This window comes from Ambystoma mexicanum, chromosome 3p (genome assembly GCF_040938575.1).
Source record: "Ambystoma mexicanum isolate Mex_15411 chromosome 3p, UKY_AmexF1_1, whole genome shotgun sequence".
Taxonomy (NCBI): Eukaryota; Metazoa; Chordata; class Amphibia; order Caudata; family Ambystomatidae; genus Ambystoma; species Ambystoma mexicanum.
The window spans coordinates 548,571,498-548,598,990 of record NC_090925.1 but is presented as its reverse complement, the minus strand read 5'-3'; the positions used below and the strand labels follow the sequence as shown (position 1 = coordinate 548,598,990).

At 47.6% G+C, this 27,493-nt stretch overlaps 1 protein-coding gene across 2 annotated transcripts in view; it reads left to right on the top strand.

Annotated features, from left to right (window-relative positions):
• CSE1L (chromosome segregation 1 like) overlaps nucleotides 1–27,493 on the top strand; it is a 1,325,092-nt gene that overhangs the window by 323,023 nt on the left and 974,576 nt on the right. For both annotated transcript variants that reach the window (XM_069651279.1, XM_069651278.1), the window contains exon 11: nucleotides 8,850–8,915. In XM_069651279.1, the coding sequence (XP_069507380.1) occupies nucleotides 8,850–8,915 (66 nt within the window). The remainder of the gene's footprint in view (nucleotides 1–8,849; nucleotides 8,916–27,493) is intronic.

Sequence of the window (27,493 nt, the reverse complement as noted above, 5' to 3'; positions counted from 1 at the left end):
CCATTCAGATGTTCTTGTGGAAAGCACAGGAGCTGATAGGGAGCCTTCCTGTAGGTATACAGGCTGCAGGACCTGTACAATGGAGTGGAGGTAAACTCCCAAATGTGGAAAACTGCACCCCCAAAGCAAAGGAGCACCGAAAATGGCTTAAGGTAAGTGTAAACCAAGCCCCACAGTACTTGGATAGTGAAGTTGAAAATGCAGCTGGATGCCTTCCTGATGCAGCTTTGAAGATCTGGTTTCCTGCTCCTCAGTCGTGGTGACGAAAGGAGGGACCTTCAGTGGACTACTGTGGCAGTCCTCGAGAGAAGGGGTTTCCAGCAAAGGATTCAGCTCACTCTGGCGACTTGTGGTTTTTGCGCCTTTTTCTTAGCGCCAAGAGGGAACCGATATCGCCGGTTGGATTCTCCTCGATTTCTTTGTCCTGAACTCTGGTGAGGGGACTTTTGCTAGATAATGCCTACTTCTGGAGGACCACAAGGATGCCTGCAAAGTTTCAGCGAAATTTGTTCGGTCCATGACGATGCACTCAGCAATGGTCCAGGTACCCCGGGTATTGCCCGGGAAAGTCACAGGTCATCAGGGGATGGCCCAAATCGAATTGAGGCTAATTGATCCCACCTGCCCAAAGGAGGAAGTCGTCCTTTGGCAGAGCTTCCTTGTCGAGTTGAAAAGGGGGTTTGGACAGCAGCAGGGCTTCACCAGTACTTCTGCAGTTTTTGAAGGTGCTGCAGGCAGCTCTGCACATTTTCTGCTTTGGATTTCCAGTTCTTGTGGTTGACTCTCCCTGTGGTCCATAAATCCTCGACTTATATGCTGGAGCCTATTAATTCACTCATATGGAGCTGTCCACCTGGGGGTTGGCTGTCCTGCAGGAGAGCTAGCCGCCCGGCTCAAACTGGTTTCAGCCAGGCACACCAACAAAGACCAGTGAAGTTTGGGGGACCCTCCCTCACCTCCTGCCTTCCCAGATACACTGGAGCCTTGGCGGGCTTCACAAAAGAATCCCACCAAAGACCAAACTCAAAGGACCCACCACCACCTGTAGTGGTGGGAGAGCCCAGAAGGAACTTGCGAATGAAAAATGGCGAAAAAAGAAGACTGGTGGTCACCCATGGGTTCTGTACTGAAGCCGAGAAATTGGCTTGCAAGTAACCTGCACATAATGGTAGAACAATCCAATGCCACCAGCCATTTAGCTTTGTTAGTTACTGTAACTAGAAATTTACAGGAGCAGTGGGAAAGGAGTTAAAAATGTAACCCCCCAGCACCCCACATAAGGTGGTGTGTGCTGGTCCCACAAAAGAAAAGGAAATTAAGATAAGTAATCTTACTACTCATGTTGTTCACATGAGAAAATAAAGTAAAATAAAAAGTGAAGATCAAGGCACTCCCCAGCAACACTACACGTAGCGTGCTGTGTGCTGCAAAAGTAAATTACAGATGCCTGTAATGAAATACATGGAGGAAAGCTTAACTCAAAGTAAAGAGAACACACAAGCAGTCAAATGAGATTCCCAGAGTGAAATGAGTGTGGGGAAAAAGTTCCACTCACTCGGGAGAATAAATCAAAAAATCTGAGTCCAGCAAAAAGTGCTGGGGGGTCTCATGTTGAGGGGAATTGGCACAGAAACTTAAAATTCTCCCTAACACTGGTCAGTCCACTGGGTGGTCCAGAGACACTTCCGAAGGCTCAGGACAGCTAGATCCTATAACCTGTCAAAACTGGTTGGTCCCACCAGTCCACGTGTTGAAGCACCACACTAGGCCTTTACAGATCCGGTCTAATGGGGCTTCACTGGCCAGGCGCAGGAGGGAATGCCGGGCCTTTTAGGAGGTATTCAATCTTCAGTCGGCTGTTCTTCAAGGGATTCTTTGCTCCAACACTGATCTGAAGAAATGGCTGCAGGAGTCCTCTTATCCAAAATCCAGCCTGGCAGCAAGTCCAAGCCCATCGATGGTAAGAATCTGCACCATTAGCCAGTAGTTGTCCAATCAGGGACAGTAATTAGTTTCACTCATGCCCTACACCTGGGCTTGTTGCCACCAGGGATGTGGAGTGGGACCGGACAGCCCCACCCACTTCCTGAGCTGCACACACAGAAAGGCATCTCTATCCTTTGAAAGATGCAGCTTTCTCAGGCAAGTGCATGACCTTATATGGGTTTCCTATCTTGATCAGACAGGAAGAAGGCCAAACACTATATGGCCAAAGAACAAGCGAAAATGGCATTGTATAGCCATTTTAGGGCACTAGCCACATTTAATTTCCATACAGTGAACACGGTTGTGCACACTGGAAATAACTCAAAAATGGTATTACTGCCACCAACATGTCTTCAGACACATACCAAAATCCCACGTGTAAAAAAACTGAAGTGATTCCTCTCGGCAGCTTTCGATTTATTAGATCATCAGAAGCTCCGGGAGGCCCTGGACACATCAGGAAATTTCTCCCAGGATGCCATCAACTGGGTAGTCTCATTCCTTGAAGATCGTTGCTCCAAGATCATCTGGGGATATCACTCCTCTGGCTCTAGGCCAGTAGATTGTGGTGTGCCACAGGGTGCTAGTTTCCTGCCCTTACTCTTTAATCTCTATCTGTGCTGCTTGTGTACCCTACTGACAAACATGAGGGTATTCTTCACAAACTTTGCAGACGATACTCAACTGATTATGAAGTTCAGCGGAAACCACACCACACCACAGATAACAAGCTATCGGTCATATACAATTCCATCGAAGCATGGATGAAAACAAAATGGATGTGCCTTAATAGCAGCAAGCCCGAGCTAATGACATTCGGATCCTCTTGCGCCATAACTGTACTAGATGCTGCCTATTCCTCCTTCACAATTAAAGATTCAGCAATAATAGTCTCAGATAAAGTCAAGACCCTTGGTGTCTACTTGCAATCATCTTTGAGAGCAGAGGCTCAAGTTACATACCTCAAATGCAATTGCCAATATCACCAAAGACTCCTGAGACGAATTAGGCCACTGAGTCAACATAACAGTGCAACCATTGCCAGAGCCACAATGCTTTCACGCCTTGACTCTGGTAACTCTCTGATGTTAGAAGCAAATGGCAAATGCATTAAGCGGTGTCAGATTATCCAAAAGAACGCTGTAAGGACCATCACGGGAAAATCCAGGAGAGAGCACATTACTGGCGACAGAAAAGACCTACACTGGCTAGCCATAGAGGACCGCATCACGTTCAAATCACTGACTCTTGTCCATCACTACTTATTTGGGGATCCCCCCTCATACTTAGAAAAGCAATTTGTCTTGTACAAACCAAGTGGCACCCTTAGATCTAGAGCTCAAGGACTCCTTAAATAATAATAAATAATAATAATTATTGTCAGCTCGTCAAAAAGAGTAAATGGGCTAGGCAGAGCGTTCTCTTCTAAAGCAATCACCAGATGGAACGAGCTGCCAGCCCACCTGAGAGTAGAATCTAACTACTTAACGTACAGAAAGAAACTTAAAACTGTACTTTTTAAATAAAAACCTAGGGACTTCATACTTCGATCTCCTTCACTAATGCACTGACACCTTAGAGTCATCTTTTTATGTTGTCACTGTCGTCCTTGTCTATATGTAACGCGCCCTGATCGCCGCAGGCTTCGGCGCTATATAAATACATAAAATAAAATAAATACAAAAGTATTCCCATTAAACTGGCGCCCAGCATCTTCCAAAGAGTTAATATAGTGTGAAAGTCCAAACGGAAACCTAGTTTGCAGTAGTGATCGCCTGAAGGACTGAACAGTTTTCTCATTCCAAAATCAGCAAAAGAACAAGCGAGTGAAGCTGAAGGCTTCTCTTCCCTGTAAAAAATGAAGGCCGGTTCAGACACAAAAGCAGAAAGTTTGGTCCATAGAACTGTGGAGGGAAACTTTCCAAAAGAGAAATTTCTTACGTCACCTCTCCTTAAGGATGGGCCACCCCTTTTGGAACTAGGCAGAGGAGCCCAGCATCCCTTGAAATCCTGGTAGACTACCTGGTCTCTGAAGGCTCTGAGCGATGTATCAATTCTTTGTCTGGTGAGACCAACCAATCTCGACGCATTCTCAAGGATCCAGCTGTCCTGAGTCGTCAGCGTGTCCGCGGACCACCAGGTAGACTGACCAACTCTACAGTAGGTTGCCTCAGTGGAATTGGCACCGTTCTGCATCAGCCGCCAGAACTTTCGGTGGTCACCAGATTGTTGTACAAGTCCCCTTTCTGCCAAATTTCAACTTCCAGCTTCAAGGCAACCTGCTCTGGAAGATCTTCAACCGCGACTGCAAGGAGGGCTGCTGTTACCTCTGTGCAGTAGCAGCCGCTGGAACTCTCCTTTCCCCGTCTGAAATGTCTTGATGAGGTCTGCATCAGTGCCTTCATTAGTTCTTTGCGGTTGCACCTGGAACAGCCCCCAGAAGAATCCTTGCACCCGCAGCTCCTGGGCACCACACAGGAACCAACTGCGGTCAAACTAACCTTCAGCAACCTCCAGCCAACCCATCTAGTCACCTGGGTAAAATTGGAGTCTGGGGTCAGGGGGTGGGGGAGGAGGTAAGTAAGTGCAACGCATTCTCCTCCCCCCAGTTCTCCTTGAAATAAACTTTGGTTATTCCGTTACATCGCTTTTTGATTGTTGAATATAGAAGCCTGTATCTGAAAGATGGGAATATCTTTTTGCCTACCTATAACATTGTTGAATAACTTCTGGAACATGTCACCACCTCACAAACTCTTACTACATCAGCCTCTTTTCCTAAGAAGCTTTGTGGCTTTTGGGCACAAGGCCCCATACATCCTAGGGATTTAACATATAAAGTTGTGTGTAATTCTTGTGATTGGTTTTCATTCTACTGCATCACTAATTACCTCCTTTTTGTTGGTGTAAGTTATTGAATGCGTTTGAACGCATTTCTAAGGACCTAACAGTAACTGTATACGTTTTATAATTTAGTGTTGTGGGATATCGCCTGTTTGTTTACTTTCCTAGTGTGTTTTGTGCCTAGAATATATATAGTGTTTGTACATTTCCTGTCTAAATTGAAATATTGTGTACTTCACTGTGTGGACCCCTGACCACTCTCCACGTTTACCTTGATTGAGGTTTGGCTAACCTCAAAGTTCCCCAGTTCACTAACTAGTGTGCCCTCCAAAATCTGTTCACCAGGCCAGATTCTAGAAATCCTTAACAGCGACAATCTCCCTGGATTTGTCATAATACACAATCAGCAACTGTACAGACAATATATTCCTAGAAAAATAAAAACTAAGGCCAAACTAATAAAATCTCTACAGTTACAACTAAGTAAACCTCTGCAAGGTAAATGTGTAAACCAAGCAGCACTAGTTGTCTCCTTGGTGGCTCTAGAAAGTTTTTCAGGGGATCGAGAGATTTTAAGTTAAGTAAGGCTTTGTTCATCTTTTCAGAAAGGTTGGGGGTGGGGGTAAGCAGTTTAGTGGATTAATTTGCACAAAAGTTCTCACCTGTGTGAAAAGTATATACTGATGCAGTGTGAATTTTCCAGTCTGGTTTGAAGGATTGTAGACTGTGGATCCGAAGACGGGACTCCCAAGTAATCCAGAAGGAGAATTTGCTTTTAAACAGCACCAGAGTAAGAAATATTCATGGAGCTAGTCCTGGTGCAGGGTGTGGTCCCCAGGTAAGGTTTTTCAAAGACACCAAATTACCTTATCAATGGTGCACTGGGGAACAGGAGACCCCGGGGACTAGTGGGACCAACTAGTCTTGACGCCTTCTCGAGGATCCAGCCCTCAAGATCCTTTTGAAATTGTCCTTCGAATCCCTGGTGGACTCAACTAGCTCTCTCGCATGCATCCCTGCTAGATCAGTTGCCGGTCCAAATGGAATTCTGGCACTTTGGTAGTCACCAGCTTGTGCTGCAAGTCGCCTTTTCCACAAATTTCAGCTTGCCACCTGGATCAGTTGCTGTGACTGCAACTGGAAGGACACCTGTTGTCGCCTACAAACCTTGATTGTAAATTGAACTCTCCTTCTGTCCCCCCCTCGATTCAAAATGGCAAAATGGGAAAATTTGAATAGTGGACATCTGGGGGGGTTTAAGTAAGCATCAGTGTGCCAGACTTTACCCACTGTGGCTATACCTCACCCTTTGTGGGTTCTTGTTGTGATGCTGGCGGCTTTATCACATAAGCTGTTTGAACCAATGTCAACAGCTGACATCAAGTTGGTATCTTGGAAAACTACTATTTTGGTTGCTGTGATTTTGGCCGCAATGATCAGCAAAATGCGGGCACTGTCCGCTTTTGAGCCTTAGTTTTTCATAGCAATAGTCCCATTTTACCTTTTAACCTAAAATTCTCTCCCCCTTTCACATAAATCAGGAGATGGTGCCACCTACATTTTTACCTTCTCAGACTGATGGAGAAAGAACGTTGCACACTCCATGTGAGATGTGGCCTTCAGTTTTACCTGGACTGGTTTAACATCTTTAGGAAGTCTGACAGTTTACAACTTCTGTTGGGCAGCAGCTGTATTTCCAGGCTTCTATAGCTACGATGGCTCAATGGATCACCTCTTCCCCTGCACTTTGCGTTACCACACTTGCACGTTCTGAATGATGCAAGTCTTAGTAAAATCGTGTCTTGTCCTCCCTCTATACCCTCCCTTGTCTTTTTGCACCTAGCAACACGTGTACATGCGCGTTATAAGTGACTTGTATCATATCTTGCATTGTGGAAGCCAACATGCTTCAAAAGAAATCTATTCTAAGCGATTGCTCGCACAATCAATTGGTGCCAAGGCTACACAGTCGCGTTTCAGAAGAATATTCCCTGTGATGCCATTAGTATGGGTGTTACCTGCCCTTCTCTTGCCTTTTCCACTCATAACTGCATGGGAAGTGCCGCCAGGTCAGGCACCAGAAATACCCGTTAGCTGATCTATCCTTTCTAAGACCCTACCGGCTGCCTCTGATCTGGTGGCACCTCTTAAAATGACCAGGCAGAAGTCATCCCCTTCTGCACCTTGGTATATGGATGAGCTCAAAGCAGCTCACCTGAAAGCAAGGAAAGTTGAACGCAAGTGGCACCTGTCCTATTACCATAAAGCAAAACTAGTGTATCGTCAACTCACATGTGAATATCACACACTTATCCGTGCTGCAAAACAGCCTTGCTTCACGTCCAAAGTACTTAACCAATTCAAAAAGATTTTCTCAGTGGTGGTCTTTCTCTTCCTCCACTATGTTTATTTCTAACCGCAGCACCCACTCAACTCTGCGACTCACTATCTGAGTTCTTTGTTACTAACATTACGGATATGCAAATTAACAAGGAGGGTCCTGGGAATCCAGACGTGGACCCCTTGCTCACTATTCTTAGAGAGGTGTCTTTCCTACTCCAGTGACGGTGGTTAAGAATCTGAGGGTTTACCGCTCTGCCTTTCTGCTCATGTGAATGCTGTATGCAAATCTGGGCACTTCTTAATACGTGTACTCCGTGGTGTACTACTGTACCTACCTACCCATCTTCATCCTCGGGTTGTGGCCTCGATTGTTACTAGTCAAATTGACTATTGCAATGCCTTGTATCTGGCTCATCCTCTCGGTCTAATTCATAATCTACAATGCCTTCAAAATCTGCCAGCTAGTGTAGCCACCTTTACCCCTTATTGGTCACTCATTAGTCCTGTGCTCTGTTCCCTTAAGTGGCTACCAGTAGCAAAAAGGATCTAATTTGTCTGTCTGCACAGCGCATTTTACCATCAGGTTGCGGAATATCTTCAGGATAAGTTTCAGCTTTAGTGGCTATCACCAAATTCTGCGTTTAAGAACTGGGGGTTGCACTTATGGAATAACCTGCCCTCTGCTGTCAGCCAGGTTGAGAACCACTAAACTTTTTGCCGCCTTTTAAAAACCAGACTTTTTAGGTTCCCGTAGCCTTTTGCTGATTGTCTTCCGCGCCATGATTTCCTTGGGTGACCATGCGCAATACAAAATCTGGTAACATAACAAGGTTTGGGCAGGCGGTCTTTAGAAACTTGTTTGGATAAAATGGAACTCCAGCTGCCCCTGGTTGATGAGTGCTTTTTAATCTCTGATAAATATGGCGGAAAGCGGACGGTACGTGCAAAAAGAGCTCCGGTTCTGTCCCTTTGGAAGGACATCCTGGAGTATTGTGGAAAAAGGGACTATGGACTACGAGTGTAGCAGTCCCTGCGGTGAGTAGCCTTTTCTTATTGCCATACTAATTATATTGATTTATAGATGTTTATTGTATTATGCATTGTAGAGTGTCTGGAATTGTTTGTTTTTTGGTTCCCGTCTCCTAAGAGTGAAGATGACTTCTTTCAAGTTACCCATTGAGAGTTTTGGTCTAACTTGGTGGGAACCCTGTTTTCCATTTAGGATAGGTTGCTTCCTAGCCCTCACCAGAGGGCTGTAGAAAAGTATCCCAAACAGCTTCATGTTTGAATAACATTTTAAGATCATTTTCCCATCCCCTAGATGTGTTTTTTTTTTTTTTTATGGTTCAACCCAAGTGTCCTTTTAGTACCAAAGTAGATTGGTGTCCACATTCCATCCAAAATGTGTGTACTAGCAACATTTCTGAACACTGATGGAGTACTACCTGTCAGCCACCGAAAGTGGTCTTCTATAAACCTAAATGGATGGCTACTGTAGATGCTTTTACTTCCAGTGCCACGAATATATGGACCTAGCTGGGATATAGTTAAAGTGAATTCCATGAGACCTCTATAGCACTGTCAGAATTAAGATATTGCATTAAAACGTCTCTGCCTGAAAAAGGTACAGCACATTAATCTTGTTTTATGAATAACTTGCTATTCTTTTGTTGTAGCTGCTGATGAAGAGGCTTTTGAAGATAATTCTGAGGAATACATAAGAAGAGACTTGGAAGGATCTGGTAAATGGTTTATTAGGATCGTTTGTGTGATTGAAATGCAGTAGTTGCTTGCAATTTCTGATGTATGTTTGACTGCAAAATGTTTTCAGCGTAGACGTATATATTGGAGATTATGCTAAACATTTTAAGGGAAACGATCTGACAAGAATTGATGGGTTTTACTTAGTGGCTTCTAAAGTACGGTCCTTTAATATGACTTGCATAATGACTCCACTGTTTAATTGCTGAAGAAGTGCTACCCTGCAAATAGCAGAGCAGCCTAAGATGTTGCTCAGGAAAGTTTTGCCTTTCCTTTACTTTTTCATCCTTTTTCACAAGTGACTAATAATGCAACACCCTTATAGGGACACAACTTTGCTGTTCCCCCTGAGAGACCTTCAGGCTCTCCGGTTTTGGTGCGTTTTTGAGTGAAAGTCCTCATCTATGACTTCTTGAATGTTCAGGAGTTTTACTAAAGTACACCTGTAGAAAGAACTGTAGAAGACTCTTTGATGTACAGGGCTCCAACTCTTAAGTTTGGCGTGATCTTGCCAAAAGGTTTGGTAGATATGGTCGAGCAGCCAGGTTTCGTCTAGGGGGAGGAGGGCTGTAGTTGAGTACAAAGACCTTTTGAGCACACTTCTAGTCAAGGAAACACATACTGTAGTTAAATAAAAATGTGGTTTTTATATATACTAGGTCAATGTTAAAATCACTACAGTTCAGGTAGGTAAACATAGTTCACACAGATATATACATTGGATATCTGCTGTTGCAATACTCGGTTCAATAGTACACCTTTTGGATGGAGAAACAGAGTATCAAGAGTAGCTTTAGGTTAGCAAATCATTCATCAACTAACATTTACTCAACAGTAATACTGGTAAGTTGGATAACTTTGTAGGCCTAAACTTTAAAAGTTCTTCTGAACCACTGGGCTTTCGCCAGTGTTGGGAAAGCTTTTCTTTTTGCTTTCCTCCCATGAAATTCAGTGGTACACCCTATCTTTTTGCTATAGTCTACTTCCTGAAATAACTTTTTCGAGGGAAGAAAAACACTGAGCTTTAGTCACCTTACATTTTGCTCACTTTTATGGGGGATCTTATCAGTCCCTATCAGTAGTGGGAGAGCCTGTCTCCCTTAATGGAATACCTGTATTTTTAAAGTTGCGCTCGTCACCTTAAAGTTTAGTGCGGTTAGGCTACTGTGTATCCTTTTATAACCTTTTTGTTTTGTAACAATTGCATTGTGTCCAGGACTGGCTGGTGGCAGCAGACATTTTTCTACAGTTTTTAACTTTTTACTCCTGCATCTTTGCAATTACAGCGAAGGGCTACTAAGGGTGGCTAGCACTCTAGAATGGCCATGCCAAGAGCTTGACTTGTGGTGACTCTATTCCAAATCCAGGATAAAAGGAGTACTCCTGCAGCCATTCTATGGCTCTTTGTAGAAGTCTTGTCTCCCACAAAGTGCAGCCTGCTGAAGACATAAGGACTATTGCTGCTGACTGACATTACATCCTGCCAAGTCCCAGTGAAGCCCTGCTCCTCTCTCCTGATTTCCAGAAGGCCCTCGTCAGTGCTTCAACCTCTGAACTGTGGGCACAACCTCGAACCCTATTTGAGGACCTGTGCCTAATGAGCCTTCAGAAGTGTGCTCTTTACCTGGTGGACTGTCCTGGGCCCCCTCACTGCACCATCGATATGAGTGCATCCTTGGAACTGCGTGGATGGTATTCCTATTCCTGCACCCCACCCCCTTCCCCAAATAGGCTTGCATGGGCCTAAAGTCTGGCCAAGGATCACCCCTAGGCTTTCCCTTGAGTGGTGGGACTGGGTGCGAGAGAAACCTAGTTGCGCTTTACTTTTTGAAACCCTTATCTGCAGCCGTTGGTTTTGGTGTAAATCCAGATTTCCTATCGCATTCTGTGCATATAGTCTGACATATAGTGGTAATTGTGGAGTATTGCATCTTTCTTTCGATGATTGAAAAGGGACGTCGACCTGGGCATGACTGTAGCACTATCCCTAATGTGACTTGTACTAGGCTGTCTCGATGACTACTCATCCTCTCGACGGTGGATCTTGCTTCGCTGACTACACGTCCGGCGACTTGACGGCTGCTTTCGTCTAGGTCGTGGCCTCACGGAAGGGTATTCGCCAGCCTTACCCCTCTGTCTCGGGCCCTGCAACAGGATAATCAGCTGCTTTATCCTCCCCAACCCCCCCAGATGAATCCTCCTCCTCTGTGTGGACTAGCGAGAGATTTGAGGACTGTATAGAGACGATGTCTAAATTAACTTTTCAGACAAATTTGAGTTGAGAGATATAAGCCTATGGACATTTGCCCTATCCCTTCCAAGTCCCCAAAGCACCACTCTTCAGGCGCACAGTTTGCATCCCCATCTAGACAATGTCTACACAATACACCAACTCTGGTTATCTTCCAGGAAGACCAGGATGGACCTAATGATGCCATCTATTATGTCCCAGATCTGGATCACGTCTCAAAGGACCCCATCTCTCAAGACCCAGTTAACTCAGTCCCTGCTGATGACCAAGGTACTTGACCCAGTATACCATCCCATGAACCTGACCCAGACACCATTTTCTTTGATGCTCCTCCCGTCACTCAGCCCCGGGACTCCTCGCCTATTCAGATGCTATTCAACCTACGCAAGAAGGCTGCTGACCATTTCAAGATCGTAACCCAGGAGACCATTCCCTGACATGGATTTCGTTAAGGATATCCTCAAGGAAAAAGTCCCGGTCAGTCAGGCAATTCCTCTTCTGAACTCGGTAAAGAAACGCCTGGATCCCTCCTTACTTACACCCTCACTCATTCGGGCCGTCAACCCTAGAGTTGAGAAGATGTTCCGTCCAGCGCACTTAGATCCTTTGTATAATCAGAGTTCATGTTGTTCCTGACTACCTGGTTGTAACAACCACCAGAAAATGGGCACGAGTACCACTATCCTCGTCCAAGTCACCTCTGGACAAGGATTGTAAGAAGCTTTACGCTCTTGGTAAGCAGATCACCACCTCGGCTTCATTCAGCACTCGTATCACTAATAGCACGCTCCTGGCAAGCTGTAGCAATGTTCAATGGGACTTGTGCAAGAAGGCCTACAAAATGTCCCAGAGCCTACCGGTACACGACTGTTAGCAGTGATGACTGAAGGGCGTCAAGTGACTCAGAACATTCCCATGAATACCCTAGATTCAGCTCAGACGGCAGGACGTGTTCTCGCACAAGGGACCCTGTTGAAGCTCCATGCATGGCTCAAAAACGTAGGCTTTAGACCAGCAACCTAGGCTTCTCTCAAACCTGTAGAAGACTCTGCCTCCTTTAAGGCGGTCAATGAGGCCCTTCTGCTAAAAAAAAGAGCTTAGAACGCTGAAGTTGTTGAACCAGATCTCGGCAAAACCCTTTCTCCAACGGGGAGCCTTTAACACCCGCCAGTCCTTTTGCGGTCAATGCTTTTCCTGCTCCTCCCAAGGGAACTACAGAATAGGAGGGACTCCTTGGTATTCCAGACAGTGCACTTCCAGTAGTTACCAGACACCTCAACAGCAGGGATTTCAGCACAGAAAGACTCTGCAGCCATAGGCTCCCCAGCCAACAAATGACTCAGCGGTAGGGGGCCCTTCCCATGCCTCCCCGGTAGGGGTGCGATTAACCTCTTTTACCCACGCATGGGAGGGCATCATCTCGGATCAGTGGGTACTCAAAACTGTCAGCTGCAGGTATTGCATAGAATTCCTGCAACCACCCCGATACCATCCACCAAAGAGCTGACGGCTGTCGCCGGAACATTTACAGACCATGCTAGAAGCAGTCCAGATCCTACTGCAGAAGGGAGTGATCGAGATTATCCCATATCTTCAGGTAAACCAGGGTATTTATTCATTCTCCAGCATGGGGTCTGGCATGGATTCACATGCTCATGAATATTCCCTGTCGTTAGGCTGGGAATCCTCTGTTAAAGACAAAAGTTTGTTTCGTTTCTGAACTCTTTCTCCTATGAACCAATCACTGACCTCTGGGTCATACTGCCTTCTACCCAGGACCCTCCCCAGGTAGCCATATTCAAATTTTTACTGCACGTTCAAGTGTTGGGAGTCCTCCAGTTTTGCTTTTTGTGCTTTTCCGTGGTTTTTTTCACCTTTACGATAGGAATTCTCTATTTTAGGTCAATCGAGCCCTTGTGCTCCGTAGATCATCCTTCCGATTAACGGTGACCTGTTTTTCTGCATCTTTCACTTCCCTGAAGGGCAGAAATTGTAGAGTGGTGTTCTTGGAAGGCTTCCAGAAGTTCGTCAGGCCTACACCGCGTTGATCATGTTGGATGAGAAGGATAGCGTTTCCTTTTTCAAGCTCTGCTGCGGTTTGCGGAATGTGTTCTCATAGGACAAGCATTCCCAGTGCCTGCATTGCCTACACCCGACACATAAAGAGGATTGTTCGATCTGCCGTGGCTTCACCAAGCGCACAATGAAGGATCGACCCCTCCGGTTGGCGATGTGGCCCAAGGCCAGGGTCTCTACCACGGGTGGTTCTCTGGGGCATGCCTCTTCCAGATCCAGCCAGCCTGAGCTGGCTTCTAAGTCCTTTGAGGGCACTCCATCCGTGGCTGCCCAACACAGGGCCAAGCACTGCAAGCCTGCTTCCGTCTGGGTCGCTGCTGCTCTGGGTCCCGCGACGGTCGGGGCGAGTTCATCATCTCCTTCGGCAGCGATCTCCAGCAACCGCTCCAGCTCTTAGTCCAAAAGGAAGTTGGCTACCCCGGGGAAGCTGCGGGAGAGGCAGGAGAAGGCCAAGCAGGACAAGGTGTCTGACCCGGCCTTGAATAAGGCCATACAGGACAAGGGAGCCGGCCTTCCTGTGAAGACCCAGGTGCACTAGGCCAAATCGTCCATCGAGTTGGTGGTGGCCTTCCTCTCGAAGGCAATAGGAGCTGACCCGGTCCAGGGTACCCCGATGACTGCCAGATTGGCTCTTCTGCCCAGGAGGGAGCCTTCTGCCAAGCCGGTTGAGAAGACTCTGGATAAGAGGATGCCGGACCTCAGCCCAAGACCAATCCCCTCAGGACCCGAAGAAAAGGGGGGGGGCAGAGAATAACGCCAGGGAACAGACATTTCTTCGTCCGACGAGGAGATCCTTTCAGTCCACACCATTAAGGGTGATGACGACTAGGAAAACGTTGGGACGACACCCGTCGGAGGTGATGACAGTGACACTGTCCATGGGGATGACGACATGGGCGCTGAGCCCAGCTAATCCCAGCCACCACCCCAGGTGCCTCCTAGAGACCTTTCGCAGGACATCCTCTCGACCCTCCACACCGGTGTCGGAGATACAGAGGAGGATGCTGACGGTGCCACCACTACCGGTTACCCCGTCGACACCGGGGGAAACTTCGGCGAAGAAGAGGAGACAACATCCCGCACCTCCACTCCAGCTGTCGGACAGTGTCAATGGGCACAGATGACGATGGTGGGTTGGGGAGCCACCCCCCCACCCGAGAGCCTCTCCACCGGACGAAGTGGGATCCTTCCATTCCATGATCAAAAGTGAATCAGAGCTTTGCCAGCCCACCCCAGAGAAGGAAGAAGGCTTCTTGTATCAGCGCCGGGAGGCGAAGAGGAAGACCATCCTTTTGGTCCCGCTCCTGGATGATGTTTGAGACGAGGGGCTGGCACTGCTGAGGAACCCCGCCTCAGCCCCGGCAAAGAGACCGACTTGAAAAGAAATACAGGGTGCCGGACTCTGTACCCAAGTGTCTGCTATCTGAACTGTCCCCGGACTCAGTGGTCTCGGCAGCCGCTAGGAATAAGTCGTCGAGCTCGGCGTCTTCATCCGCATCCCCGGACAATGAGGGCAAGAAATTGGGCTCCATGGGTAGAAAGGTCATTGCTCAGAAGCGACAACGGACAAGGCTGTCAACGCCTTAGCGATCGTGGCCAGATACGACTGGGAACTTTGATACAAGATGGCTATGCTCATGGATTTCCTCCTCGATGACAAGGTGGCATTGGACCATGCCATTGTTAGGGAGAATTCTTATATGGCTAATTTCACAAACCTAGTGAGTCCGCCAGCAGCTTTGCTGGATTTTTGGGGGTTTGTTTTTTTCTCCTGCTAAGAGTGAGACTCTCTTCCTCCCACTCTTAGGCATGATTTGAGGTATGTCTTAGACTTTTTGTGTGCTTATTGGCTTTGGGGTATTTTTCTCCATAGGGTATCTGTTGTGTATGCGTGTTACACAGCACCCTCAGTGCAGTAACACAGGGGTGTCATAGTGACCCCCAAACATAGACTCCATACCCTGGGACTGACTACTGTCTCCCAGGGCATGTAAAGTCACCATTGGTTTTGCTAGTCCAAAATTGTGAACAGAACCAGTACAAACCATCATATTGTGGAAGTACTGGAAGGGGTTAATTCGATTCGATTGCCCCTAGGTCTGTTTTCAAGGGGGCGCTGTCTAGTCCCCCCTTGTCGAGTTTCTGGCTGGTGGCAGTGGTTACCACGCGAAATATTCCACCAGAATATTTTCCTATGGGATTTTCCCATTGATTTTAAACGCACAACTTTTTGGTGCAATGTTGAGATACGGCCGGTTTATTTAATTAATATAAAATCACCGGTTGGGTCTTTTCGCCAGAACTCGATTTTAAAATGGCGTTCATGTCTGTCTCTGTAACTCTAACCAAGGTCGGGCCCTTTGTTCCACTTTTCTGTGGGCTTCTCCACAGAAGCCCTCCAAATGGTGCCATGCTGTCTGGGCTTCACAGGATGTGTGGGTGGGGATTTTGGCACCCTGGACTGGGTTGCCTTAGCAACTCAAGTCGCACTCTGTTCTGATTGGCCCAGTGGTGAGTCGCACGGCTCACCACTTTGCATGTATGAGTGACAGCTAGGCTGTTGAATGGGGGTTTTTCTGCATAAAAGCAGGGCTTTTGGGACTGGAACTTCAGATGTCGCCACGGGACCTACGAAATCCAAAGAGGGGAGAAGCTGAGCCATCTGCAACGACGACACCACCGGTGGAGCCCTGCTGCAACGACTCGCCACTTCCCCGACGACAAGAGAAGATCTTTTGCTGAACGAGTCTTCTTCCTCTGAGCTGGTAGGATCTACCAGTTCGACTTTCGCCTTCAAGGACGTCCCTTGGTCGAATCGCCCGTGCCAAGCACCCTGGCGGCCAGATAGCCAAGCTTCACCACTTTGACCGCGAATAAAAGGAACGCAGCTTTTAACCAACGAACTCTGCGGCTGGTTTAATCCCTGGGCAGTGCAACGACTCCACGTTTTTCTTCCTCGACGAGATCATCTCTTCCCCTGGTCGAATCCACAAACCGCCACCACTGCCAGGAACAACTGCCACCGCTGGAGCTGCCTCACTCTTTAAGGTACTGTGTTCCTCATGGCCTCGCTTTCTTCGAATCGCTAAAGGTGACCCTTAAATCCTTGGCTTTTCAACTGGGTTGGCCCCCAGACCTTCTAACTTCATCTTTCTTGTTGAACCAACCTCCTTTTTGAACATTTCTGCAAAGACTTTTAGTGCATTTAAACTGTCTGATCTTGGGCACATTCCGCCTTGCTCCATTTAAAGTGGCCCTGGCCTATGAACTTTGGTTCTACGGTATACTCTGCCTTTCTTAATTTGCTGTGTTCTTAGAAAAGTATTGGGAACTGTTTTATTTTTATAACCTGCCCTTTTCTCTCCCTTGTAATGAATTATTGGAGTGCCATCTATGTTACGCGCTCACCTCTGTTGTGACAAAGTGTTGTGCTAACTTAGACTTGTCTAATACTCATTAAGGGAGGTGTATATACTTTGCCTGACTGTGGTTTAACTTGCTTTTGATTTAGAGTGCTAGTGTACTTCATAAAGTGTGTTTTAAATAAATTATATACTTTTGATACAAAGCTCTGGTCAGTGTTTGTTTGCTCTACTGTGTTTTTAGCCCTATTGTGTATACTCTACATACTGCCCTATTTATCTTGAGAGAGGTCTGACTGCTCAGCCACAGCTACCAGGTAAATCTGGGTGGTGCAGGCTGCTACCACTTGGGTTTACTGCTTACTCCTGTAGTCTTAATCTTCTTGCATTGGTCCCCAAGGGAACTGGACAGGAGTTTGCCTTACAGCCACCCGTGGCCCTGGACATTGTGGACACAGGTTCCGCCAGATGGGAAACAGGGTTTGCCTTCGCCACCGCGGCTGGCTCAAAGCCACCAACTTTAGACAAGAGGTCCAGACGAGTGCCCAGAACATGCCTTTCGATGGAGACAACCTGTTCGGGAAGGCCGCCGATGAACACTCCAGGCCATCAAGATGGACACAGAGATGGCCCATGCCCTCAGCACTCTGTAGCAACGACAGTTGTCAATTCGTCCCTCAGGAAGGAAGTCTAACGGGTCTTCGAAGGGGTTTGGTAGGGGCCCATCCTCTTAACGCCAACTCTCCCAATCCTTGACCCAGGAAGGCAACAGGGGTCGCTCCAAGGCCTTCAAAGTTGGCTGCTGTCATCGTCAAGGACCACAAGGCGGCGCATCAACCTCCAATCAAGCTTGAACCAGCCAGGATGTCCCCCCCACCTACGCACCCCTTTTAGCGGCCGGCTGGCGAACTTCGTCAGCGTGTGGGAGATCATCTCCACCGATCGATTGGTGCTGGATGCTCTCGCCCACGGACACACCTTAGAATTCCAACAAAAGTGTCTGCGAATACCACCGGTGGCCTACAGGAACACATACCTGAGCCGATGTTGGAGATCTGGGCCATGTTATGAAAAGGGGCGATAGAGCTGGTTCTGCTGCGACTCCAGGGCTCTGGAGTTTACTCAAGATAGTTTCTCGTAAGAAAGACCACCGGGGGCTGGAGGCCCATTCTCGACATACGACTCAACAGGTACATAAAATCCCAGAAGTTCTGGATGGTCACGCTGCAACACATTCTCAGCCAGCTGGAGCAGGAACACTTTGTCGTCATTGGATCTAGAGGAAGCTTACTTTCACGTCCCCATACACCCAAAGCATAGTAAGTTCCTGCGCTATGTCGTTTAGGGGAAGCAATACCAGTTCCAGGCTCTTCCCTTTGGACTTTTGTCAGCGCCCAGAGTCTTCACGTGCCTGGCTCCGGTGGCAGCCCATCTGTGACTACAAGGGATGCATGTGTATACTTACCTGGACGACTGGCTGAGCCAATTCAAGGGACATTGCCGTCGACCACACAGCGAGGACCGTCTGGCTGCTGACTCTCCTGGGGTTCTTGGTGAAATATGCAAAATCCTGCTTGACTCCATTGTAGGACGCTCTTTCTGGGATCCAAGCTCAACACGGTGGCCTGCCCATCGGCTCCGTTGGAGGAGTGGATAGCGGCCATCTTGGGCAAGGTGCAACGGCTGTTGCACTGAAGATTGCCACTGTGAGGACCATCAAGTCGCTGCTCGGCATGATGTCGTCATGCATATACCTGATTCGGCTCTGCAGATTGCGGATGTCTGTTCCAGGAGTTCCTCGATGCCCGTTGGGTCCAGGTGTCCAGAGGCTTACAGGACAGGATCGCGCTCGATGAGTTCCGTCGAGCGATAAGGTGGAGGGGCGTGCACTCAAACATCACCGGAGGCACAGCCTTTCAGAGTCCCCTGTACCAGGAGACGGTCATGACGGATGCTTCTCTGGAAGAATGGGAAGCCCACACTAGACGTCTTCACGCCAGAGGCCTGTGGCGGCCGGAAGAGAAGACACTGCACATCAACATACTGGAACTACGATCAGTGTTTTGGGCCCTCTGGTAGTTTCTGCCGTCCCTCAATGGCAAGGTGGTGAGGGTCTTTAGAAAATATCACTACGATGTTGTACATCCGGAAGCAGGGGGGGCACCAGATACCCAGCTCTCTCCCAGGAGGCACAGGACTTGTGGCGATGGGACGTTGCCCAAGGGATGTTCCTCATTCTGTTTCACCTGGCAGTAAAGAACAGTCACCGACTCTCTCAGCAGGGTGCTGCACTCTTGCCACTATTGGGAGCTTCGGCAGGATCAAGTGGACAACCTTTTCCTCAAAAGGGGCAGTCCCCAGATCGATCTGTTTGCGGTGGCGACAACGAACACCAAGTGCCACAGGTTCTCCAGCAGGTTCCCCCAGCCTGAGAGCATGGGGGACTCGTTCTCCTTCCCTTGGGAAGGCCCGTTTCTGTATGAGTTTCCTCAGTTGCCACTACTTCTGAGTCATCAGTCAACTCAGAAGGTATTGGTGCAGGATGATCCTAGTCACACCAGTGTGGCAGAGGCGGATCCTTTACCCAGACATTCTCAGCATGTCATCGCCCCTCCAGTGAAGCTGCCAGTGGTCGTAGATCTACTTGCCAGGGAAGGAGGTGCAATTCTGCATCACGATCCGGGATCGCTGAACCTGAAGGTCTGGCTCCTGCAGCATTAGAGTTCGGTGGTTACGAGCTTCCGGCGTACTGCTTGGAGGTGCTCGCCAGGGCTTCGTCGACTCTGAAGTGCTACGGACACAAATGGAAGAGCTTTTTGACCTGGTGCCGGTCGCAGAAGATCACGGCCCCTCAAGTTCTTCCGCATTTACTGTCATTGGCTGAATCTGGACTGATGCATGCCTCCATCAAGGTGCTTCTGGCGGCTATCTTTCGCTACACCAGATCTCCAGTACGGTCTTCCTTTTGGTTGCACCGTCTAGTCAAGCAATTCATCCAGGGACTGTTCCGCACGTTCCCTCCAGTGAAGGCTATGGCCCTGGCGTGGAAACTAAACGTGGTGCTGACTAGGCTCATGGGGGGCCCCATTCGAACCTATGCTTTCAGCTCCTCTCAAGTTTCTGTTGTGGAAGACGGCTTTCCTTGTGGCCATCACCTCTGCAAGAAGAGTACTTGACTTTCCAGAAGACTCGGTGGTGCTGCGGACGCACCCCTCCTTCATGACCAAGGTTCCGTCGGAATTTCATCTCAATGAGCCCTTGGTGTTACCTGTGTTTTTTTATCGACTCCTTCGTTTGCTGGATGTGGTTCGAGCGCTGAAGTTTTATATGGCCCACACAAAAAGTTTCCGTAAGACTTCTCAGCTTTTTTTGAAATTTGGTCCTGTGAACCATGGCAAGGCCCTGTCCAAGGCTTCCTTTTCCAGGTGGCTCTGCGGCTGCATCACTCATTGTCACGAGTTGGCAAACCGACCGTTGCCCGGCCGTCCGAGAGCCCATTCTACCAGAGCGATTGCTGCTACGACGGCGTTCTGGTCTGGTGTGCCCCTGCTGGACATTTGCAGGGCTGCTATGTGGAGGTTGACGCACACCTTCACGAAATTCTACTGTCGACAGGGATTCCAGGGAGGAGTCCAGAGTCGGCCAAGCAGTGCTGCACAACCTGTTCGCTTGAAGGTGAGCCTTGTGAGGAGGTAAGAGTAAATGCTTCTGTTGAGCCTTGCCAACTCCCGTGGTTGTGCATGTATAATGCTATGTATTCTTTATTCATGAGCATGTGAATCCATGCCAGACCCCATGCTGGAGAAGGAACAAGCTACTTACATTTAACTGTTGTTCTCCAGCATGGGTCTGGCATGGATTCACATGCGAACCCTCCCGTCTACCCCTCGGCTCTTCTCTTGGTCTAACTGCCACTTCACGTGCTACCAAATCTGCAGATGGCTGCCAGAGGAGGGGCTTAGGTAGAGGGCAGTCATTGGCTTGGAGGGGTTGGGGGGGGGGGGGGGGGTAGTATGACCCAGAGCTCAGTGATTGGTTTATAGGAGAAAGACAGTTCAGAAACTAAACTGAAACCGTTTTTTCTTTTACTGAGGATTCCCAGCCTGATGAAGGGGAATATTTATGAGCATGTGAATCCATGCCAGAGAACAACAGTTGCAGGTAAGTAACTTGTTCCATATACTTCATTGTACACAAAAAGGATATAACCATTACCTTTGAACCCCAGAGTACCTTACGATAGAAGAAATGTGTTTGGCTAGATTCTCTTCTGGACAGCAGCAATGGACCCGGTCTCTGGATTCCTTGGGCTGCTGACTAAAGGCAGGACAATGAGCAGGATGTCTCCACAGCAGTCTCGAGAGAGAGGACCCCTGGCACGGATTTCTTTAACTCCTCTGGTCAGGCTGTGGGTTTGGCGCCTTTTCTGCAGCACCAGCAAAGGACACGATTTGCCTGGTCTGTCTTATTCGATTCCTTGGGTACTGCACTCTGGTGAGGGGAGTCGGATTGTGTCTCTGGAGGTTCACCTGGAGCTCAGCATAGACTTGGACGGATTTGGCCTTGGCAAGAAGATGCACTACGATTTGGGTTGGAGGTCTCCTGGTATTCGCAGTCTGCTTCTCTTGAAAGGCACAGCACCTCCGGAGATGGCTTAGATTGTAGTTCGTCTCAGGGCTGGTTGGTCCCTCCAGCCAAAGGGAAGGATTTGTTCTCATCATTGCTCCTCTGTCGCATACAAAACGGGGTCAGGTCAGCAGTGGCCGCTTCACGGTGTTGCAAAGGGTCTGCAGGCGTCTCTGGTTGTTGTCTTTTTCGGTTATTTAAAGATTTCACCTCTGGAACCTCGACTTTTATTCATTTTCAGCACACACTCCTCTGCAATCTCTCTAAGCAGTTTACAGAAAGGGGCTGGTGGCTGTCCAATCAGGACAGCCAAACCCACAGTAGGAGCTGGTTCCATTCACGCAGAAAAAGAGCAGTGGAGTGAAACTCCTCCCCCCCACTTCATGCCTGCCTGCCCAGACACACTGTAGCCCAGGCGGTGGACACCCACTGGTTTTCGCCAAAGATCAAACGCAAACGGACCTCCCTCTCCCAGAATGGTAGAAGGGCTAACAAAGAACAACCACGCTACAAATGGCAAAAAAGAAAGGAGCCACCATGTTAGTACATAGGTGACCCTATTGTGCACAACCGAGACTGTGAATACGGTCTGCAGTAAAAAGTACCACAATAGTTGGTAGAACACGTCCACTGCCACCACCTATAACTAGAGGGTTTTCTATGACTAAAGTCACAAGAGCAGAGAGAGAATAGGGGATACAAAGTATCCCCTTGGTATTCCATGCATGGTGGTGTGTGCCAATCTGAGTATAAAGTTTTAGCAGGGATACAAAGTATCCCTCTATCTTTAAGCACAGTAGTAAGTACGGATGAAGAAATAATCATAAAGGGGAGCTTAAAGGGTTCCCAGCAACACTGCCCATAAGGAGCTGTGTGCTGCAGAGGTAAAACGCAGATGTCCTAAAAGATATGGAGGAAAGTGAGACTCCATAGTAAAGGTAAAACGCAGAACAAGAGTTCCAAAAGACAGAGCCCATAAGAATGAATGAGTGTAAAAAAAAAGGTCCCACTCATTCAGGATATAAAGGAAACTGTCACGAAGTCCAGCAAAACGTGCTGGGCGTCTCCCTAGGAGTGTCGATGAAGCGTACAAATGATATCCCTACCACGGTTTTGCACAATGGGGTACTCCAGACATCGATTTGTTCTCGACTCTGGAGATCGCCCAATGCCCGATTAGGACTCCAGGTACCCTAAAACAGTCCAAAGGGAACGGTCTCTGGATTACATGGTCAGTAGATTTTCCTACGCTCCCCAACCCTAGATTCCCCTTCTCAACAGAATAGTGCACAAGATGCACCAGTCGCCCTGATCCTGGTAGCACGCTGGAATAATAAAAACATCAACCCTATTAACTGTTCACCTAAGATATTGTCCTTTATCTAACACACCTCTTAGATTCAGGACTTGTTTTCAGCGCACTAAAGGTTCACCTTGCTGTTCTCTCTGCGTAAACCACATCTCGGAGCAAGGATTCCTGATGGAAGATTCCATTAATTAAGGCATTCATGGAAGGGTTACAGACTTCACCCTCCTATTTGTAACACTACTCCCTGATGGGACTTGAATGTTGTTTTTACAAGACTAAAAGGACCTCATTATGAGCCAATGCTTAAGGCCAGTCTTAAGACCAACACCTATAATACTGCCTTCCTAGTGGCCATTACCTCTATCAGGAGAGTTAGTGAACTGCAGGCTCTCAGTTCAAGGCCCATTTGTGACTATTCATAAAGTCAAGGTGGTACTGCCCGCACACACCCACGATTTGCGCTTAAATTCATTTCTAAGTTCCATGTGAACCAATCCATCGAACTTCAAACTTTATTTCAGAATCCCACTAATTCAGCTGAAAGAAGCCTCCATACACTAGATGTTGGAAGAGCAGTGGTATATTATGTTCATAAAACTAAACCAGTAAGAAAGATGAACCAATTCTTTGTCTCGTTGCTGCTGGTGGAGCAGGGGACCTAGTCTCTAAGTTGGCCATTTCTAAATGGATTGTTAAATGCATCACACTGTTACTCTCTTGCCAAGAGATTTATCCTTTATGCCTAGAGCTCATTCCTGAGGCACAGGAGCTACCATAGCCTTTATCACAAATGTTCCTCTTGATTCTATTTGCAAAGCAGCTCCCTGGAGTTCTGTTCACACTTTCACTCAACATTACTGCTTAGACACGTGCTGTAAATCTGATTCTCAGGTGGGACAGGCGGTGCCAAGACATCTTTGCTACTGTTCCTTCACACATCCCACCACCATCTCCTGGTACTGCTCGCTAGTCTACCCACAACATGCGATTCTAAGCTGTTTCACAAGCATAATAAAACCTACGTTACTCACTGTAATTTGTAATACAATGATTGCATTGGCTTGGATTCACATGCGCCCTCCCTCCCCTCTTGGAGTAGAAGAAACCTGGACAAGTTGCACCTTCTTGTCTTCTGTATTCACTTACACATTCTGTAAGGCTCCCTCCTGGAAGAACAAAAGCAACCAATGGGACCTCGACACGTGAAGGATTTTGCGTATACTACATGTCGTGTCCGGGATGGTGTTAGGGCCAGATCGATGTCCCTTTTCAATCTTTGAAAGAAAGATGCGAAACGCTGCGATTATTACTAGATGTTGGATGCACCGCATGTGAATCTACCAGATACAATCATCAGAAATACGATAAGTGAGTGATTTATGTCTTACATGGCTTTGTTATAAAATGTACTGTTTATAATGGATTTCTCCCTTCCACGGATTACTCATCTTTGATATCTATCTCCAAGCCCAGCTGCTTTTCTGAAACCTTTCTGCCACTAGGGGGTGATGCAGCGCAGCTCTGTGCCGGCTCCACCTGATTCCTCTAAGCGCACTGCGCCGGAAATGTTGAGGCCAGAATATATAGAGGCACTGTGCCTTGCTTTAGGAGCACAGCTCTTCAGGTTTTCTCGTTCATTCGATGTTATGCCAAATCAAAGTTTTGAGGTTTTTAATTCTTGAGTTGACTGCTGGGGTCAGTTATCAGAGGTCCACAATGAGTTCACACAGTGAAGCGCACCGTAATTTAATTTAGATGGGTAAGTATGAAAATACTATTTCTGATTTTTGTGACTCTTAGATCACATGCTGTGCATATATTCCGACATCTAGTGATAATCGGAGTATTGCATCTTTTTTCCGAAGATCAAAAAGGGACGTTGACCTGGACATGACTAACACTATGCCTAACGTCACCTGTAGTGTACCCAAAATCCTTTACGTATCGAGGTCCCACCAGATTGTTTTTCTGCCTATCTAGTCAATCGCACATAATGCGGAGCTCGTAAGAGTTTCATATTGCTGGTTCCTTTTTCTTCAGCGGTTTGCTTGCCCAAGACTACTCGACGGCTGTTCGCCTGGTCATGTCCGATGATCCATCCAGTGACTGCTCGGCAACTGTTCTCGCCGGGGCGACCCTCCGCTGCGGCCTTTACAGTAGGGAGAGTGGGGCCCTGTTTGTACTGTCTTCTCTTGAATATGCCTTTTCTTCACCCCTTCTCTCTCCTTTCCTTTACTTTGGTATGGCTGCCGTTTCCCTATGCTATGGAGAGACGATTTTTCAATTTTGCCCATCTTGCAAATTTCCCTGGAAAGACCAGCATCACCAATGCAATCGGTGTCTCCCTCGTGATCACGTCAAGCGTAATTGTAAAGCCTGTAAGCTCTTTCTGCCCAAGACCCTGAAAGACAGGCGTACAAAATGGTGGCCGTCATACGCCATGCAGGCCGAGAGTCACTCTCCCACCGGTGCAGTCGCCTCAGACGAGGAGTCTGTTGGCCGCCACGGCTCCAGTTTGGAGGCAGTCGACCTTACCGTGGAGCCCACCTGCTCATCTGTGTCTGTCCCTCGCCCCGACCAGCATGCCACCAGCAGTGCCATGGGGAAGCCAAATCCTGGTGACTGACACACACACACACACACACCACCTGCCCCAAACTTGTAACTGCATTTGTTGATGCAGCACCCCATACCATGAGGTGAGGCTTTCCAAAGTGTTCATAAACTAATTCACATCTTACCTACTTGTAACTGCATATTTTGATGTAGCACCCCGTAGCATGATGTGAGGATTTTCATAGTGTGTTCCTAAAATATAGTTTCTTAGCCACCTGTAACTGCATATGTTATGCAGCATGCCATGACTGTAACCTGTTATTATTGCAAGAAACAAATGTATCCAATATCTTAAGTTAAAGCGACTAAATTCCTCTGGGCTTTGTGCGCTATACAAATGACTAAAATGAATAAACCCCTTGCCTTCCCTCAGCGAACGCTTATGCCCCGTCTTCAGCGGGGCCTTCCGAACCTCACGGTTCGACACCCTATGCGCGCACACCCTTGTGGCCTACGTATGGTGGTAAATCCATTTCTGTAATGGGTGTGCTCACTAAATTTACGGCCATCCACTCTTCAAATACTTCAAAAGCTTCTGAGACGCTTTCCAAAGCTGTTTTGCATGTTTCTGACCCCAAGAAAACCACCTTCATCCGAGGACTTTTCTTCAGCCTCTACTCTTCCTTTGAAGCTCTGCACCAGGACTCTGTTCCTCCTGCACGCCCTTTCCCCCCTCCTGATCCTTCAGACTCTTCTGTTTGGCTTGATTCTTCTACCCTGCTCCTCCTCCAGCCTACTTCTGCAGGAGTCTGTCCTGATACATTCTGGTTCCACCATCACCGTATTGTGGCCAATGCTGGATTTGACTTTTATGGACTTCATTAGTTCAGTGCGTCACCCTTTCTCAACTCTCAAGCTGGCCTTCCTTTGCATCTTGTACTCATGGTGGCCCTGAATCATGCTGTTCTCATATTCATCTTGTATCCTGGCTTGCAACATTGTGTTACTACTGACTTCTGCAATTTTATTCGCTCTCCACTCTTGCTTTTCCATTCTTTGACTGCTTACACTCTGTTCTCTCCTCCTTTCCCTTCTCCCTTTTCCTATCTCCTCTCCTTACTTTCTTCTATGCACTTATTCTATCAGAATTGTCCCTGGACCTAATATGATAGCAACCTCGTCTGTTTCCTCCACCCTCCCATTACTGTTTTTTTCCTCACCACTCCCCTCCAGCACTATCTGAAATGTCGTCAGGCCTAGTATGATAGTCGCTTGTTTTGTTCCTCCCCTCCCTTCCTGCACCCCTCTCTCACCTTTTGATTTCTCCGGCTCTACCAAAAATGTCAGGCCTAGTACGGTAGTCACCTGTCTGTTTCCATTTCCTTCCCACTCTCCCCCTCCCTTCCTTATTTACGTCATAGCTCTTGCACTATCTGAAATGTCGTCAGGCCGAGCACAATAGTTAATTTCACATCCTTACTGTTCATGGCCTGTAGGAATGTCATTGTATTTTCCCTTGTTCCCTCCCTTGCCTTGAAGCGCTTTGAAACACATTGTGTATAGGCGCTATATAAATAAACTATCATATCAGATCAAGGGACCAGGGACAAGTTTGAGGCTTGTATGAATAAGATGGCTGAGTTCATTAATTGCTCTGGCTAATTTGATAATATTTTGAAATGACATGGGTATGTTGACCCCTGTCCTGTCCCTCCGAAATCAGAGGCTCCACTCCCCAGGTGCTTAAATATCATCCCTTGTTGAATCCCATCAGGACCCCCAGGTGTGTGTTTGTAGGTGACCCTAGCCAAGACCTTTTCTATATCCAAGACTCTGGCCAGGACAACCAAGATCCTTCTTATCAGGACCCTGATTGGAATCCTGTCGATAACCATGGCATGTGGCCTACCAGTCCCCCTCATGACTCTAAACCAGTAAACATTTTTCTGGAAGTTCCTCCTACTCCTCAGACCAGAGATTTGCCTATTGACAACCAGATGATGTTCAATAACCTTATAATGAGGGCTGCTGACCTCTTTCAAATTACCACACAAGAAGTCCACCCCGATTCGCACTTCATGGAAAATATCCTCACGGAGAAGACCCTGGTCAGCCAAGCCATCCCTTTGTTGAACTCTATCAGGAAGAGTCTGGCCCTCTCATTGCTCACATGTGCGGTTAATCCTTGTGTGGAGAAAATGTTCCAACCTACTCCTTCGGATCAGCCGTACATCAGTGGCCATTCCATCCTAGACTCCCTGGTCGTCATTACTACACAGAGGAGGGCTGAGGTGGTACTGTCCTCGTTGGAATCCCCTCCCAACAAGGACTGTATGCCATTGGCAAGCGTGTCGCAACCTTCTCCACCAGAATAGCCAA